Source organism: Orcinus orca, chromosome 11 (genome assembly GCF_937001465.1).
Source record: "Orcinus orca chromosome 11, mOrcOrc1.1, whole genome shotgun sequence".
Taxonomy (NCBI): Eukaryota; Metazoa; Chordata; class Mammalia; order Artiodactyla; family Delphinidae; genus Orcinus; species Orcinus orca.
Window position 1 is genome coordinate 19,104,618 of NC_064569.1, and position 16,706 is coordinate 19,121,323.

Here is a 16,706-nt window from a genome sequence, read left to right on the forward strand (position 1 = left end):
TGCCTTACAAATACGCTCTAATTCTTATTCTCAATGCTATGGTCACTATCGTTTTCATTAGGAAAGTATATCCCTTAACCTCTGTATCAGAAAGCAAAAAATTCAGGAAAAAATTTATGCAGAGTCCATTACTATGAATGAAAGTAAAGAACCTATATGATGAGGTTGGATCTACATGGCTGCACAATGAACTTTTTATTTCCCCTATGTACGCTGGTACAATTATAATTATTTTAATGCTTTTGTTTTATCTTAGGAATACAGTCTAAAGAAATTCCTTTTTCTCTCTTTGAAGAAAAGTCGGAAAGGAAAAGGTAGAAAACGAAATACCACTCTCTTCCTTAAGTCCAGTTCTTTCCTCCCACATATCAATATTTCAGCTGATATTTAAATCCTTTTATAAGTGCCTTAAGATTTTATTAAACTAACCACCTCATAGCCCTACACACTTCCTCCTGTTCTAAGTCACTGCTGCCTCTTGCCTGGATTGCTGTGATAGCATCCTATCTTCTCTTTCTGCCTCTGCCCTCACTCCCTGCAGCCTACTATAAACCAGCACCAAGAGAGATCCTTTTAAAATATAAGTTGTGTTGTGTTATTCCTCTTTTCAAAACCCTCTGTCTCGCTCAGAGTAAAAGCCAGTTTCCATATGATGCCTGCAAGGCCCTGTATGAGCTGGCCTCCTGCTATCTCTCTGACGTCATCTCCGCTTTCCTGTCTGTTGAACACACCAAGGGTACTCCTATTTCCCGAGGGTACTCCTGCCTCTGGGCCTTTGCACTTGCTTTCCCCTCCATCTGGAACACTCTTTTCCTAGATAACTGCATTGGTCACTCCCTCACCTCCTACAAGTCTCTGCTCAGCTGTTACCCTATCAATGAGGCCTTCCCTGAGCAGTCTTTTTTTTTTTTGGCTGCGTTTGGTCTTCATTGCTGCACATGGGCTTTCTCTAGTTGTGGCGAGCAGGGGCTACCCTTTGTTGCAGTGCGTGGGCTTCTCATTGCGGTGGCTTCTCTTGTTGCAGAGCATGGGCTCTAGGCATGCGGGCTTCAGTAGTTGTGGCACACGGGCTTAGCTGTTCCGCAGCATGTGGGATCTTCCTGGACCAGGGCTCGAACCCGTGTCCCCTGCATTGGCAAGCGGATTCTTAACTACTGCGCCACCAGGGAAGCCCTGAGCAGTCATTTTAAAAGAGCCTATCTCTCTACCTGGCACCCTCATCCCTATTTTTCTGCTTCATTTTCAACATATATTTTACTTATTTATTGTCTATCTCTTCCCAACTAGAATTCAATACATGAGGTATTTTGGTCTGTTTTATTCCTTGCTGTAACCTATTAACTAAAACAGAAGCTGGCATCAAATTGGTGCTCAACAGAAAGTTGTTGAAAAGATGAATATGGAATGGAGCACAGAGTAGGGACACAGTGTACTGACTAGGGAGTGTTGGGAGTAGGGTCAGAAAAGGAGTTCTCAAGGTGAGAGAAACCTAACCTGAATCTTAAGGAATAAATACTAAATGTCCTTCAGAAATATCCCTGTGTCCCGATGAAAAGATCAGTGACTACCAAAGTGGTGATGCTGTGAGCCAGCACTGCACGGCGGAGAGGATCTGGGAGAGCAGAACGGGCTCCAGGAAGCTGACCGGTAGCTCTCAGGAGGGATCTTCTTTCAGGCTGTATAGGCAGCATTACCTGGCAACGCTCCAATACAGCGGAGAATTTCTGGAAGAACCTAAGGATTTCTGAAGTTCTAAGGAGAATGTCAGAGTAAGTAAAAAATTCTAGAATCTGTTGATGATATTTGAGGATGGGCCAGAGTGTGAAAGAGAAAGTAAGGAGCCTTGCTCTCCATTAGTAATTGCTCAGATTTTTTAGGACAAGCATGCCCTCAGGCCCATCGAAGTATGGATTCTCTACAAAGAAATATCCCCATCTGAGTTCCAGTTTCAGAGGCTCCTAGGATCTTCTGAATTCAGATGTCTGAAGGTATCGAGGGTTATGAACAAGAAAAGAGTGGTGTTCTTCTAGACTGTCGTGGGCAATCATTCTGAGCTATTTCATCACAGGGGTAGAGCAAGAGGAATAAGGGCCATCTCCAATAACAGGCTAAATATATACTTAAGGAAGATGGTGACGCATTTCATTAAAAATAAAAATATCATCTTTCAAGCAGAGATGAACCATCAAGTAGAGAAAAGTAAACAGAAGGAAAGGAGGGCTCCTCAAATGTAATCTGAATGTTTCTCCACCTCTTTCAACTCTGCTAGTTTACACTTTGACAGCTGTCTAGAAGGTTTTGCAGTATTTGTGTAGATACAAAAGTACCCTTGACTAAATAACAGCCCTCCTCCACTTAAGACGGTGAGTGCACTAAACGCAGAACATGGGACGGTAAACTAAGTTAGTCCTAGAAAAGATGTACCATCTTTATATGTAAGCTCACCCTATGACACCTTCTGTCTTTCCTTCCCATGACTACCAAGCCTCTTTTAAGTAATACTCCTTATGCACTACCTCCATTTCCCCACTATGCATCGTTCTTCTACATGTCAATTCTTATTATCTGACTTCTGCTACTAAAGCTCCAGAGAAGCCCCATGCTTAAAGGCTGACAATGAGAATCTAAATGACTTCTAGTAGCTTCTTGCTTCTGGATATGTTCGTTTTCCTCTCCCTACTGGCTATACGCCAGCATCTCCCAAGGATCTCTCTTCCCTTAATTCCTTTCCATTTTCTCATGATATCACCACTACTCTCATTTAAGGCCTATAAACCTGTCATTCCTCTGCATGAAACACCTTGGCCCTAGATATTAATACCGCTGCCTCTCATAGGTCATTTAGATCTGAGCTTAACTGGCAGATCCAACCACCCAAACTAAGATGGCAAAACCCAAACTTGTCATATTAATCAATATTTATTAAATTACTCTCATGACACTTTTTCAAATTACTTATCACTCTCTGAAGTTATTTTGGTAATTTTTCTTTTCCTTTGTTAATTGTCTCTCTTTCCACTAGAAATTAGGGGCTTTGTCTTTCTGGTTAATCGAGGTAACTTCAGTAGTTAGCACAGTGCCTGGCACACAAGAAGCACTTGATTACTATTTTTTGAATAAATGAATGAAACTGACTTTCTCCAGTGGTTTAAACTACCATCTCTATGTAGATAATCTAGGAAATGAGGCTCAGCCCTCTCTTCCAAACTGTTAATTGATATTTCTATTCTCTCACATACTTTCAGATGGACAACCTGACGACAGCTCTGATTCCGCATAATAAAACCACCTGCTTTTCCAAATCTGCCCTCCTCTTGACCTTCCCTGTTACCCAGGCTCAACGCTTTTCCTCTCTCTTTAGCCCACTTAAAAAATTCAACTGACCATAATTCTTCCACCTATTTATCCCTTCTTTCTCTTTCTCCATGGTCATTACCCTATCTGGTTTAGAGTCTCACACCTTATTTAGATGATCATAATAGCCTCCTAACCAAACCTCTTGCCCCATGATCGGAAATTGACTTCACTTGTTGAATCCTACCTAGCCTTCCAAGTTCACACCAAACACGTTGAATGAAATCTTTCCTAATGTCCCTGACTGGAAATGGTCTCTTGACTCTCCACGGTTCTTTTTGGTACTGGGCTCATGAATTTCACCTCGATTATAATCACTTCCAAGTTATGTACCACTAAAATAGTTAATAAGCTTTTTCAGATGAGTTTTTTGCTCGCTTTGGTGTTTTGCCTTTTTATTTACTTAGGCAAGGCAGGAGGGAGAAGCTTTTACTGATCTTTGTTTGCCTCCAAGAGTGACCTATATGCTGCAGGCAGAACAACACCTGAGGAATCTGACTGTGTTCTCTAGTTCTCACTCACCTGTTCTTGCTGCTGCTTGGCCAGCTCCATTTGCTGGCGCTGTTTCTCAATCTGAGATGCAGCCAGTTTCTTCTGCTCATCATGGGCAGCCAACAGCTGCTCTCGCAGACTGGTTAGCTGATTGATCATCCCCATGAGCTGTCTCTCCTTCTCAGCGAGGCTTTCGGGAGTCCCTGAAAATAAGATGGCAATAAAACATGTAAGAAAAGAGAAATAAGGAGAGAGTGGTTTTTTGATGACAGTGATTCTGGTGTATAGAGAATTATTACAAGAGTAAGGTTTGACACACAAACATATACTTACCTTCTTTTAGATTATAACTCAACAGTAAAAAGTGATGGCTCTTTACTCATTACAAAATAGGATGAACAAATATTTTGATTGTTTTTATTTATGATGAGTAATAATCTGTAGCTGTTTCCCCCTTTTATAAGTAAATAAAAAACTGTTGGCTGAGCATTTATTATTCTTAATGTTCTAAGCTGGGGTTTGATGGAAATAAAAAGAGGCTTAAAACACAGTTCTTGGCCCTAAGTAGTTTTTTTTTTTTTTTTTTTGCGGTACACGGGCCTCTCGCTGTTGTGGCCTCTACCGTTGCGGAGCACAGGCTCCGGACGCGCAGGCTCAGCGGCCATGGCTCACGGGCCCAGCCACTCCGAGGCATGTGGGATCTTCCCAGACCGGGGCACGAACCCGTGTCCCCTGCATCGGCAGGCGGACTCTCAACCACTGCGCCACCTGGGAAGCCCCGTAAGTAGTTTTTTTTTTTTAATCAAAGAGGCAAGACAAAACATGAAAATTTAATAACCACAATTATTAAGAGATCAAGGGTATTATTATCAGTAATACGATTCTTCTTTTCTTAAAAAGAGAGTCTTGAAGAATCAGAATTAAGGAATTCTACATTTAAAAAGGAAAACTCTATTAGTTAATCACGTTTTAGACTGTTTTCTCATATGCCACTCAGAAGCTTTCTTCAAAAATAGAATATAGCTAGCAGAAAAAAGATTCAAGTTTGAGAATATAAATTTATGTTCTCATGAAATAATGAAATGTAGTTGGAAACTAACTGATTACATTATGGCCACCCAAGATTACAGTTAAATCCAAGATTATAGTCGTTAGCACCATATGTTGTACCATTATTGACATATTTATTTATTGAATCTCCCAGTAGAGTATAAACTCCATGATAGCAGAATTCTAGCTTTTTTTGTTTAATACTATGTCCCCAGAGTAATGCCTAGCACATAGTAGGCACCCCATAACCTTTTCTTAAATGAATTAAATAAATAAACTTCTTAAGATGAGAGAAAAGTCCTTAATTGAGTGATAATGTATGATTCTATGCAAATAGATAAATAACCCTTATTAGGATTACTTAAGTTAAGGATGCTTTCAAATACATTTGAAATAACAAGAAAAAATCTTTGGAAGCTTATATTTCCCCAATATTGTTCTATTCTACCAAAATGCAATAGATATATGGCTTGAAGTTACAATCAAAATCACAGTAAATCTTTGGGAGTTTTGATATAACTAAAGGAAAAGTAAAAGGAAGGAAGAGTCACTCAGGAAAGGAAAAGTTCTAGAATTTTGATGCTGAAAGTAAACTAGAGATTATGTTTCTTCCCTCAAAAAAATTACCACACATTTAATTCAAAGCAACAGTCAATCTTTGCCAGGATGTTTTTTTTTTTTCTTTTATTGTTGGTGTCCCTTAGATTATCAGTGTTATAATTTGGACAGGACTCGAATTGCTTTGATTTTTTTTTATGGAAATGTTGTTGCTTTCAACTGGTAATCCACCTGAAGAATCTAAAAGTCATTCATTACGTTGCCTTTAAAAATTCTGCCTAATGAAAGTGCCTCAAGCAGCCGCATAACACAGGGAAATCAGCTCAGTGCTTTGTGACCACCTAGAGGGGTGGGATAGGGAGGGTGGGAGGGAGACGCGAGAGGGTGGGGATATGGGGATATATGTATGCATATAGCTGATTCACTTTGTTATACAGCAGCAACTAACACACCAATGTAAAGCAATTATACTCCAATAAAGCTGTAAAAAAATAATAATAATAATAAAAAATTGGAAAAAAAAAAATAAAAGAAAATGCCTCTACTAGAGTGTAAGCTCCAGAAGGGCAGAAATCTGTCTACTCCATTTGCTACCATTACATCTCCAGAACATAGCACATGGCAAGACAGAGAGCAGTATTTGTTGAATGAACTGAAAATATAATGAACAGAAACAAATTTAAGTTATTCTAAATTTACAACTAAAGCTTTTCTCAATGGCAGTCTTATCCAACTAGAGTAAAAGTCAGACCCCCTCATCAGAAGGTATGAATGGCATTATTCTATTTCATCAAAGGAATATTTAAGTTATCTAACTTACAAACATCTGTGCATTGGTCTTTTTCATTGACAACAAATGCAATCAAACTTTGATAAAATTTAGTTATATATCCTTTACTGCAATATAGATACTCTTAGAAGTTGGAATCTATTAAAATTACATAAGGAATGCAATCATGTATTACATGACAGTATAAATTGATATTCTAGTGTACACTGCTAAAACGATAAATATTCTTACCTTCTTTCCGATTTCTGTAATTTATTTTGAAAAAATATTTCAATTCTTTTTGCTTCAATATCTTAAAAGGTGGACTTTGGCTTGGATTTTAAAATATATGTACTATGGAAAGCTATCAGGTTTTTTTTTTCTGGCTGCACCACTTGACTTGCGGGAGTTCCCTGGCAGTGAAAGCACCAAGTCTTCACCACTGGACTGCCAGGAAATGCCCGTGAAAGCTATCAGTTTTAAGGGCGACTATCAGAATGAAATGGAACAACTGAAAAGTAGCTATGGTCTTTACCATTGTTACCCCATGGCTGGATATTTTGTTTCTGGGACGTTAGGAACAAGACGTGTGCATTACCATTTGTACAGTGAAAGCAAGGGTCGTTCTTACCTTTTTTAAAAAGTATGGTTCTATACAATTTCTTACTACAAATGTCTACCTTTTAATGGAGATTGTAATTTTATAACCTTTTCCCCAAGATTATTCCATCTGCTTACTTGGGTACTGTACTTAAAATGTAAAAAACAGCTTTGTTTTGTTTTTAATATCACATTCAATTTACTGCACTTAGAGACTGGAATGTAGCCAATAATAGCCATCTCGAAACACGGCATTTCTTGGTCATCCATTCATCAAATACGTACCGGGTTCCAAACTTTGGGCCTACAGTAAGCTAGATAGTCTACAAGGAAAGTTCACCATGGAGGCAGGCTAACGATGGGTGCATCTCAGAGGGACTCTTCATCTAGCTGTGGTGGGTCTGAATATGTTTTCACGTTTTAAAGGATTTTAGAGATCACCCATTCCAACTTTACTAAGACGGACCACCAAGCATCATGTAGAGAGCACAGGCTTTGAAGGCAGACAGAATTAGAGTCACATCTTGACCCTGTCACAACTAAAGCACGTGGTTTGGGATAATTAATCTCTCTCTCTGAGACTCAATTTCTTCCTACATAAAATAGGAATAAAATGAGTTTGTTACAATAATTTTGTAAAGGATGTTAGCAAAGTGGCTGTACATAAACAGGCATGTAATCAATGCAACTGTTTTTAAATGAGGGGATGAGGAAATAAACCAAAAGAAGTAACCTCGTTTCCACAAGTCTTTGAGAGAATCAGGGCAACAAGACACCAAATCTTTTTAACTACATCATGCTCCCCTAGTAAGAGAAATGTTAATTTAAAAGAGGAAAAGGTTTTAGGTAAATTCTATTATCCAATGATCTGGATAGCGTAAGCTTTGGAGTCCACATCTACAGGAAAAAAACAATGGTTTTATAATTATTTTAATTTTAGGATCTTCACAACCCTCGGACAGATGAATACTTGTTAAATGAATGAATGTATTTTTAAATGAGAAAAATGTTGAGGAGAGAATATTTTTATTTTCAAATATAAACCCTAGATTAAATATGCAAGAGTATCTGCTTAAAATATGCATTATTAAGTGCCTGCTGTAAAAGGTATATATAACTTCTCTTTTGTTTGTTTGTTTGTTTTGTTTTTTTTGTGGTACGCGGGCCTCTCACTGTTGTGGCCTCTCCCATTGCGGAGCACAGGCTCAGCGGCCATGGCTCACGGGCCCAGCTGCTCGGCGGCACATGGGATCCTCCCAGACTGGGGCACGAACCCGTGTCCCCTGCATCGGCAGGCGGACTCTCAACCACTGCGCCACCAGGGAAGCCCTATAACTTCTTAACTGGTGAACTGGATTATCAATATACAAATCAATGAGAGCCAGTGGCTGATTGGTCTCTTCCCATTGCTTGCTGTGTTTATACACTGGCATGAGGACTCTGGCTTCCCAAGACAGAGCAAGTAACTGATTTGCAGAAAACACAAAGTCGCTTTCTGCTTTTATAGACACTGCCAAACTTATTTTAAAAATTTATATTCTGTGCCCCAGTAGTCTTTCTTCAGTTCTTATGAAATAGTTTTTACAAAAAGTGAAAACATTACTCATAAGCAACTACAAGGAACTATAAAACAAGCTTAGTAGATTAAAAACATTAAACATTCACTTTATTTAGAAGTAAATGACTTTATGTTATGTACCTTCCTTATGGCTGACTCTTATGTTAAACAAATTCCAGATACAACAGTTCCCTCAGAAAATAATCAACATTTCCAACCCCTCTGAAAAAATGTGAAGAAATATATATATATATATATATATATATATATATAAAATGCACAAATGAAACAGTCACAAGGTAATTAGCAAACCATGTGTTTCTTAAATAGTTACTGGACTTTTAAAAGAGTGGGTTTAAAACAGCTTTCAAAGTTATACAAACCCTTACATATCTAAATGCTGAGATTTTAGTTTCCATGTTTTAAATTTATAAAAATCCAAGGATACCTCTTACTAGATTATTACCTGGGACCTGATTCCTGTTCCAAGCCTGCTTATTTTCAAATCGTCTAATATTATTTAAACAGAATCATCTCTTTCAAGCCATATACTAAATGTACATATCTCTTTCATCTCAAAATGCTATGTCACCTAAGAGGGGATCTACTTTAATCCTCGTGTTGAATCTACATAGCATGGCTTTAATTCATGAGTTCTGAAAGACCATAGTATTGTGGAATGGGTTATTTACTTGAATCCATTATTGGCATTCTAGAGCTGTTTGGTGTTTGCCTTTATGTCCCATCTTCTAGAAAGAACAAAATTATAGCTTTCAAAAAGAGCCAATTTTGTATTATACCGACTACAACTGGCATTTTCCTTAATACCAGATATAACACTTTACTGGCCTAAATTAATGCATTCTGAGCAGGGTGAGAAGGGTCTATCTGGGATACCAATGGGAAAGAAACAAGGCTCTGAAGAATTCTTCAAACAAGGCAGGTAGAGAAACTGATCTAGGCTTTTCTGAGTGCCCTACTCAGAAAACCTCTCAAACAATGCCCTGCTTTTATAACCTGAACAAAATAGAAATATTTTAAGAGAATTTTGCATGAAGATATTTTTGTTATAATTTTACAAATAAATTTAAGTCAGTAAAATACACATTTTGCAATGGCTTTGTTGAAAAACAGACGATCTGTTTAGATTAGTCAAAGCTGCCATGGATCCCCAGATACTGTCCTCAGGTGACGTGCCAATGCAATGACCTTCAGTGTAATGGAATTTCATGCTAGCTGAAACAATGTGTGATGCTACTGGCTGCCAACTGGAGTGCAGGCACTGTTTTTTCCCTTCTCAGTAACTATGAGGCTATAAAATGTATTTCTTCATCTTTCACACAACGATTACTCAGTGCTTCTGCTATAGATAAGGGCAAAGAAACCTCTGTAAATGGCCAGTTACACTATACGGCTGATTAGAGAAGAATAAATAAATTGTGTCTGTAGTCATCTAATCAGTTTATAATATATATTGACTGTTTGCTATCGGTAGACCTTTTTAGTCAAACTCTTTTGTTCTGGAAAACTGAATTCAGTGTACTTTTGTGTGTGTTTTTTTAGAGAATTGTTTCTAATGTAACTTTAAAACCTAATTACTTCACATTTCCAAAGTACCAGACCATAAAATGGTCTAAATTCTAATCTAACATGAAAAATAATTTTATGCTTTCAGAAATGGGTGACCTTTCCTAACTCACACTGTTTCTTGAAAAATGAGATTGACTTTAAGTGCGTATGACAACTCTTTATTGACAGCTAAACTATCCAGACCAAATGCTATTTATTTCTCCTCTTTTTAAAAGTTTATCATTTTCACTTTTTAAATAGTAATAGTAAGAAACACTTCGTTGAATTTTGCCAAGCTGTAAGTTTAATCTTTGTCCAAATACGCTGAAAGTAATTCACTCACAGCAACTTGAAGCCAGCACTTAGGAACTGAGCTCTGCCCTTACTTGGCTGTGGTCTTAGATATTCAAGAATGGACACACACACACACACACACACACACACACACGCATGCATTCATTCACTCACTCATGTTTCCTGGAACTAATTAAAAGTTAAGTGAAAACTGACCAGTGTAAATGGAGGTGAAGAGTTTCAATCCACAAGAAGACTCAGTAAATACTGTAAAGGCTGTAAACATCCTAATATATACAAAGGTTCTACTCAGATACATTGCTCTGAATTATCAGTAATAAATTATATAATAATTGAATAAGTTCATATTTTCAGATTAAAAAAAAGGTCTTGCTTATCCTTCCCTACCCCGGCTGAAAACAGTCTACGCATACGTGAGACTTACACCTTTATCTGCCTCATAAAAAACAGAGGCCAAAGAGCTGGGCTATTGTTCTTGACTAACTTCGTCTGAGGTGGTATGAAAACCACATTCCTGGGCAGCACGTAATCATAGGGTCTGACCGCCCCCCACCCAAGAACCATTAAGTCAAATTCATTTCCTCCCAGAGGGCAACACACTATTGTATCCTCTCCACTTTCGAGCCACCTATGAACAATGGATAGTAATTGCAACTGTCACGGGCAGTCAATAGGAAAAGTAACCCAGAGCTTTTTTCCTCCAGTTTTCTGCCAAACCTGATCCGAGCACCTAACAACCATGCCCCCAACAGAAGAAAGATCTACAGTTGCTTTTAAATGCATCAGAAAACAGCTTTTTGGACAGAACCAGAGGACAATAACTAAACTTGTGCTCTGAATGTGAAGCTTAAAAAACTCAAAATTAAAGACAGAAACTTCTTTTGTGACTGTACTGCAGCTTCCTGAACTAACCCCACAGGCAAGCCTGAAAGGACAGCTGAGCTTCTTTCCTCTAAGCTTATCATCACTGCTGTTGCTGCTTTTAAGTTAGACTTGTGAGGAAAAGGAGGGAGGGAAAAATGTTTGTCCTCCAATGGAATGAGATCACAAGGCTTGGAACAGGCGGTCTTCTCTGCTCTGCTCTCAGTTATTACCCAGGTCACAGGAGAATAAAGAACCTTGGAGAATACATCCTGCATCTCAGGTGCAAATGGGTTAAAATCCAACAAAATAGAGGACTTGCTGCCTCAGAAAATGAAACTTTTCTGTTCTCTTTAAACTTTGTCTTCAAGCTCTTTAAGGGACATTAATTATTACTTGTTTGAATTTCATTCCATTATAGGTTCTGGTTACTTAATTTGCTGATTAGCAGGAATTCATTCTCTCACCACCCATTCACATCTAATCATAGCCTGAATATATGTAAACTCCAAATATATGGATGAAAAGTGAGATACTCAAGCAAACATTTTATGGAAGTTTCCCAAACAGAGATGCTGACATCACGTAAGTCAAACATTTGAGAAGACTGATTTGTGCTTTGCCCTTCTCCAGGATGCTCTGAGGTAGTAAAGCCTTAAGAGAGATGACTGCCTCTCAGTGGGAGAACACTTACACGTACACACATATGCAGAAAAGTTATTTACACACAGATTTCTACACGTATATCAATATAAATCTGGTGATATTTAAAATATATATTCAGCCTCTATCAAAAATATAGAGTAATACATAACAAAATATATTAATATTAATAAGTAGTTTTTCCTTAAAATTAATCCTTTAGAACTCAGATTCAAAAGTGTCCTATTGGCAACAAATAGAAAACCATAGATTGCCTGCTATGCTCTGAGAAAACACACTTTTTAATTAATTGAAAGCACCACTTGATTTTATTTTTATATGAGGAATTAAACCTTCTCCCTTTGTCATTCCTGGTTTTAAAAGGAGATTACGTATATTCATACTTCTAATATGTAGAATGTATAAAATCATCTCATACAGTTTTTAACCCTGCTGTAGATACATTTGTACTTATAAAGTAAGTCATTTAAAATTTAAAAAAAAAGATGAAAATCAAATACTGTTAAAGATATAGTGGGGTTATTCTGTTAAAAAAACATACTATTATAAGGCACAGAGAGAAAATAAGAACCACTGTACATCCCTTTTCAAGCTAGAAGGAAGAAACACCAAAGACAGAGTGCATGGGGGCAGAAGTACTTTATCACCACTAATATTTCTAAATATCAGATTCATTTCGGTACATTTTAGATCAAAATAATTGCAAACATATTACCTTTTATTTCACCAAAGTTCCCTGATCCCATTGCAAGAAGCTTGTCTTTCCAGTCCTTTGATAGTAGCTTTTCAATACTGGGGGTTTCTAAGTAAAGAAATAAAAACAGGTAAGCAAATCAATGTGACTATCTTTATAACGAAGCTCATTAAAAGTCTATCTGCTAAAAAGAAGGCCATCCCTACCCTGGTCCCAGTTCATAATGACTTCATCAACAAACTGATAACAGGGGAGGAAAAAAAGAATGTGTTTTGTCACCTGCTGTTTCAAAATCATTAGCTTTTTCCTCTTATGGAACAAAGCTGTACTAATTCTTTATGACAATGGGTACATATAAACCTGCAGTTCATTGTTTTCCAATTTGGTGAACAAATTCCTGCTATAATGGATGCTTGTCAATTTCAGGGTGTTAGTCTGCAGTCAAAAAATAATTATGTTGATAAAATGCAGAGTAAAAAAAAGGCAAAGAATTAGCTCTTAAATCTGCTACATGTAATTATGTCCCTCTGTGTGTTTACAATTACATCCACTTCATAATATGTGTTTAACATCGTGTGGTGGTTAGCACACTGTGGAAAGATTTGCCAGTACCGTGAACATATAAAAAAGAGTTGGTGTAAAAGAAGCTTTACAAAGATTGCAGAATCTAGACAAGTAAGTAATGCCTATAATGGAAACATTATTTGCTTATTTCAGATTTGTATCACACTCTTTTAAAATGTCCTGTATTAAGACAGGACACACAGATTTTAGAGAGCAGGGTTATGTGGTAGTCTGACATTTGTTTCTATATGTCACATGTTTTTGATTTCTCCTTTTGTGTTGAATTTTAATGTATAGGTAAATATAAATGCTAATAAAACTCTGAAACATCAAACTCAGTTCCAAATAATGTAATTTTATATTCTTGTCAGCATTTAGATGGGTACACAATTACAATGGCTTTCAATCCCACGATTAGCACTGCATTCAGTTAGAAAATGGTGTGTACTAAAAGATAAGTGTCCCAGTATGCTCCATCTAAATAACAATACCCACACTTATTATCTGGATCGAAGACACACACTGCCATTCTCCACATTGGTGTTTATGCGTATTTGTGTTTGTTCAGACATTTGTTTACCCCCTACTAGGAGCATAAAGGGAGTACATGTTAACTTATCAAAGGGACAGTCTGGCCTAGAGACCCTAAGATTATTAGAAAAGCGTTAATTTTCCCCACAATAAAATGCATTTTAAAGCGTCTTCAGCATCATCTTGGCTAATGCTATCTACTTTTCTCAGGCCCTCATCTTAAAGACATCAGCTATCAGAGTCACAAAGCCTGCGTGGAGTTTTCAACGAATGGGAGGTGAAATTTTCTTTGGAAAAACTGTGGCAGCGTGGATTGCTTCTTTTTCAGATGTCAAAAACTTGGGGAAAATAAAATAGGGAAAAGCTCTGAATGATTACTTCTTCACATAGCCTGTATGTATAGTGTGTACATACACACACACCCCACAACTACTATGTGCACATTTACATGGAATGTGTGAAATGTTTTATTTTTCGTTTGTAACAAAATATATCTTTCTATTTTTTCACATTTAAGGAAAAAAGATCCTAAAGATTTTACTTTTTCTTAAAATATCCCTATTTCTATACCACATTGTTTTGAAAATGGTAATGACAATTCTGAGTAATAAAATGCATTAAATCTCTTCTTACTGTAATCAATATTTCTGTTCACTGAGGCTATACAAGTAACTTTAAAATACTTCTGCAGGGATAGCCAATGTTTCTACATTCGCAGTAAACACTTGGTGAGTGAAATCATTTTTTAAACCTTATCAGAGTAGGTCAAACAAATACCACTGTTTCTTTTTTCCAGCACTCTACAGAAATTCTTGAGTCGCATGTAAACAGGGTCCAACCAATATGGTATTTGCAGTAGAGTACCGTCAGTCATTAAAAGCTAACAAACCTTGCAAAGCAGGAATGCAGCAATAGAAATCCATTGTGCACTAACAATAGGCCCCTGAACCTCCCAGCACCAAAAGCAGACCATTTTACTTTTAAGGCTATTGTCTGCAAAGTCCATGACAAAGCTTTTCCCCTGCAGCTAGACAAAATATTCACTGTAGTGTGCTCATAAAGAAACAGAAGTCTTCTGTCTAAGTTGCAGAGTTAAAGAAACAGCCGCCAGATTTCTGAAACCTGCACAACATTCCTGGCCTCTTTATTAACTTGCATAAAGATAGGAGGCTCTCATACAAAGCCGTTTTTTTCAAGTACCTGACTTTTAACATACACTACAGAAAAAAATGAATAACTTCTTTAAGACCAAGTAATTTGCAAGATGTAAAATCAGAAATATATCTAACTCAGGGTTGTCATGCCTGTGGATGAATAAAGACAATAATACTTGCAATTTGGATGAGGTTTAAACTCAGATTCAATAAACGTTTATTGAACAGCCTGTGTGCCAGGAGCTATGCTAGATGCTTTTACCTGTATTCTCTCATTTAATCAAAGCAAAAATCTGAAGACGCAGATTGTGTTATTATATCCATCTTTCAGGTTAAGAAAAAGACCAAAGGAAGAAAAGGATTTGTTTGAGGTTTCACCATATGTAATGGGCAGAGCTGAGTCTTGGACTAAGGTTTATTTTTTTCCCTACAAATTCCTAAGTCTCTTATTGATGACGATAATGATAGCTGCCTTTTTGAGGGTTAAGTGAGAAACAGTGTACCAGGTCCTTTACATGTGGTATCTCAAACTTCTCATAATAATCCCCTGAATTAGATATTGGTATGTCTGTTTCACCATTAAGAAACCAAAGCTTTGAGAAATATCGTGACTTGCCTAATACGGAGCTAAGTTCAACTTACTGGATCCCAAAGCCTTTGCTCTTTTTAGTACACACACATTACTGCATTTCACCTGCAAAACAGCCATGGACAGTCAGAAAAACTATTGTTATTAACTCCAGTGGATGGACGAAGTAAACATTTGAAAGGATAAATCGAATGTCCCAGGGTAACATGTACCTATGGGCAGCATGATGAGATTAAAAGCCAAGATTCCTTACAATTTTCAATATGTTCAGGAGGTAGTCCCACTATATGACTTCGAACTTTAGAATTTTGGATGATTTAAGGAAAACCTATGACCATATAGCAGATATATGCATTGAAATGAAAATGCATTCATAAGGTGGAAGGACTATTGGGCTATAAGTCAAACAATATGCATTCTCACCAGGACTTTAACACTATCTAGCTCAGGGGGACCAAAAGCATATCTTTTCACCTACTTCACCTCTCTGTCTGAATTACTGTAAAACAAAGAGCTTTAAGCAAATCCATGTTCAATATTCTACAACTGCTACTGTTTGAATTTATTTCCACTGGTAGTTCATGAAGAAGTGGTATGAAATGATCTCACAATAATGATCACAATAAATGGACATGTACCAATGACTGAATTTCTCTGAAAATGGTAAAGATTCCATAGAATATAAATGATTAAAACCGTGAAAGACCAAATGGCAAAATCTCAATATTTATAATATACCTGTTCATTAATGTGTGAATATGATTAAAGTGAAATCTGACACAATTATGTAACTGCTACTTCAGTGCTTATGGAGTAAAAGAGATAGTAGTTATCTATTAAATATTCCACTTTCTAAGATGTGATTTTAAAAAAATACATGTAGAATTGTATTTTAAACTGTGAGTATGGTATGTTTCTGGACATACAGTTATTCCCAAATGTTCAAATTCTGGATTATCCATTATTTTCATGTTAAGATGTGTCATAGTTTTACTTTAAACACTTTAAAGAGTCTCCTGAGATTTACTTCTCCCAAGCATTGGAGTATCATGATTATCATTAAAATTAAAGCTAGAGCTCTCTATATTAAAATAAGCATGACAGATAATAATAGTTATTATTATTTGCATGGCATTTCAGTTTACAGAATGCTGTCAGATACAATAATTTGTCAATGTTGTATATTATCATTATATCCATTTTGCAGATGAGAAAACCAAGGCTCAGTAAGAAAACCAAGGCCCAGCATCACCTAGTCAGAAAGTAGCACAGATGGAATACAAAACCAAGGCCTCTTAATTACAGAATCTGTCTTTTTAGGGGTAAGGTAAATGCATATCTATTTTTAAAGAGAAAATAAAATAAATATTAAGAAATAAGCTGTA

The 16,706-nt window shown here is 36.9% G+C and overlaps 1 protein-coding gene and 1 long non-coding RNA gene across 13 annotated transcripts in view; one reads left to right on the top strand and one right to left on the bottom strand.

Moving 5' to 3' along the window:
• The window catches only part of SOX5 (SRY-box transcription factor 5), a 992,020-nt gene that overhangs the window by 200,875 nt on the left and 774,439 nt on the right, over nucleotides 1-16,706 (bottom strand). For all 12 annotated transcript variants that reach the window (XM_033430324.2, XM_033430322.2, XM_033430323.2 and 9 more), the window contains 2 exons: nucleotides 12,505-12,591; nucleotides 3,877-4,049 (listed from right to left, as the gene is read on the bottom strand). In XM_033430324.2, coding sequence (XP_033286215.1) covers nucleotides 3,877-4,049; nucleotides 12,505-12,591 — 260 coding nt within the window. The remainder of the gene's footprint in view (nucleotides 1-3,876; nucleotides 4,050-12,504; nucleotides 12,592-16,706) is intronic.
• On the top strand, nucleotides 711-14,755 carry LOC125960417 (uncharacterized). The gene is made up of 3 exons (XR_007470068.1): nucleotides 711-1,988; nucleotides 11,548-11,711; nucleotides 13,789-14,755. It is a non-coding gene; the product is annotated as an uncharacterized LOC125960417 (long non-coding RNA).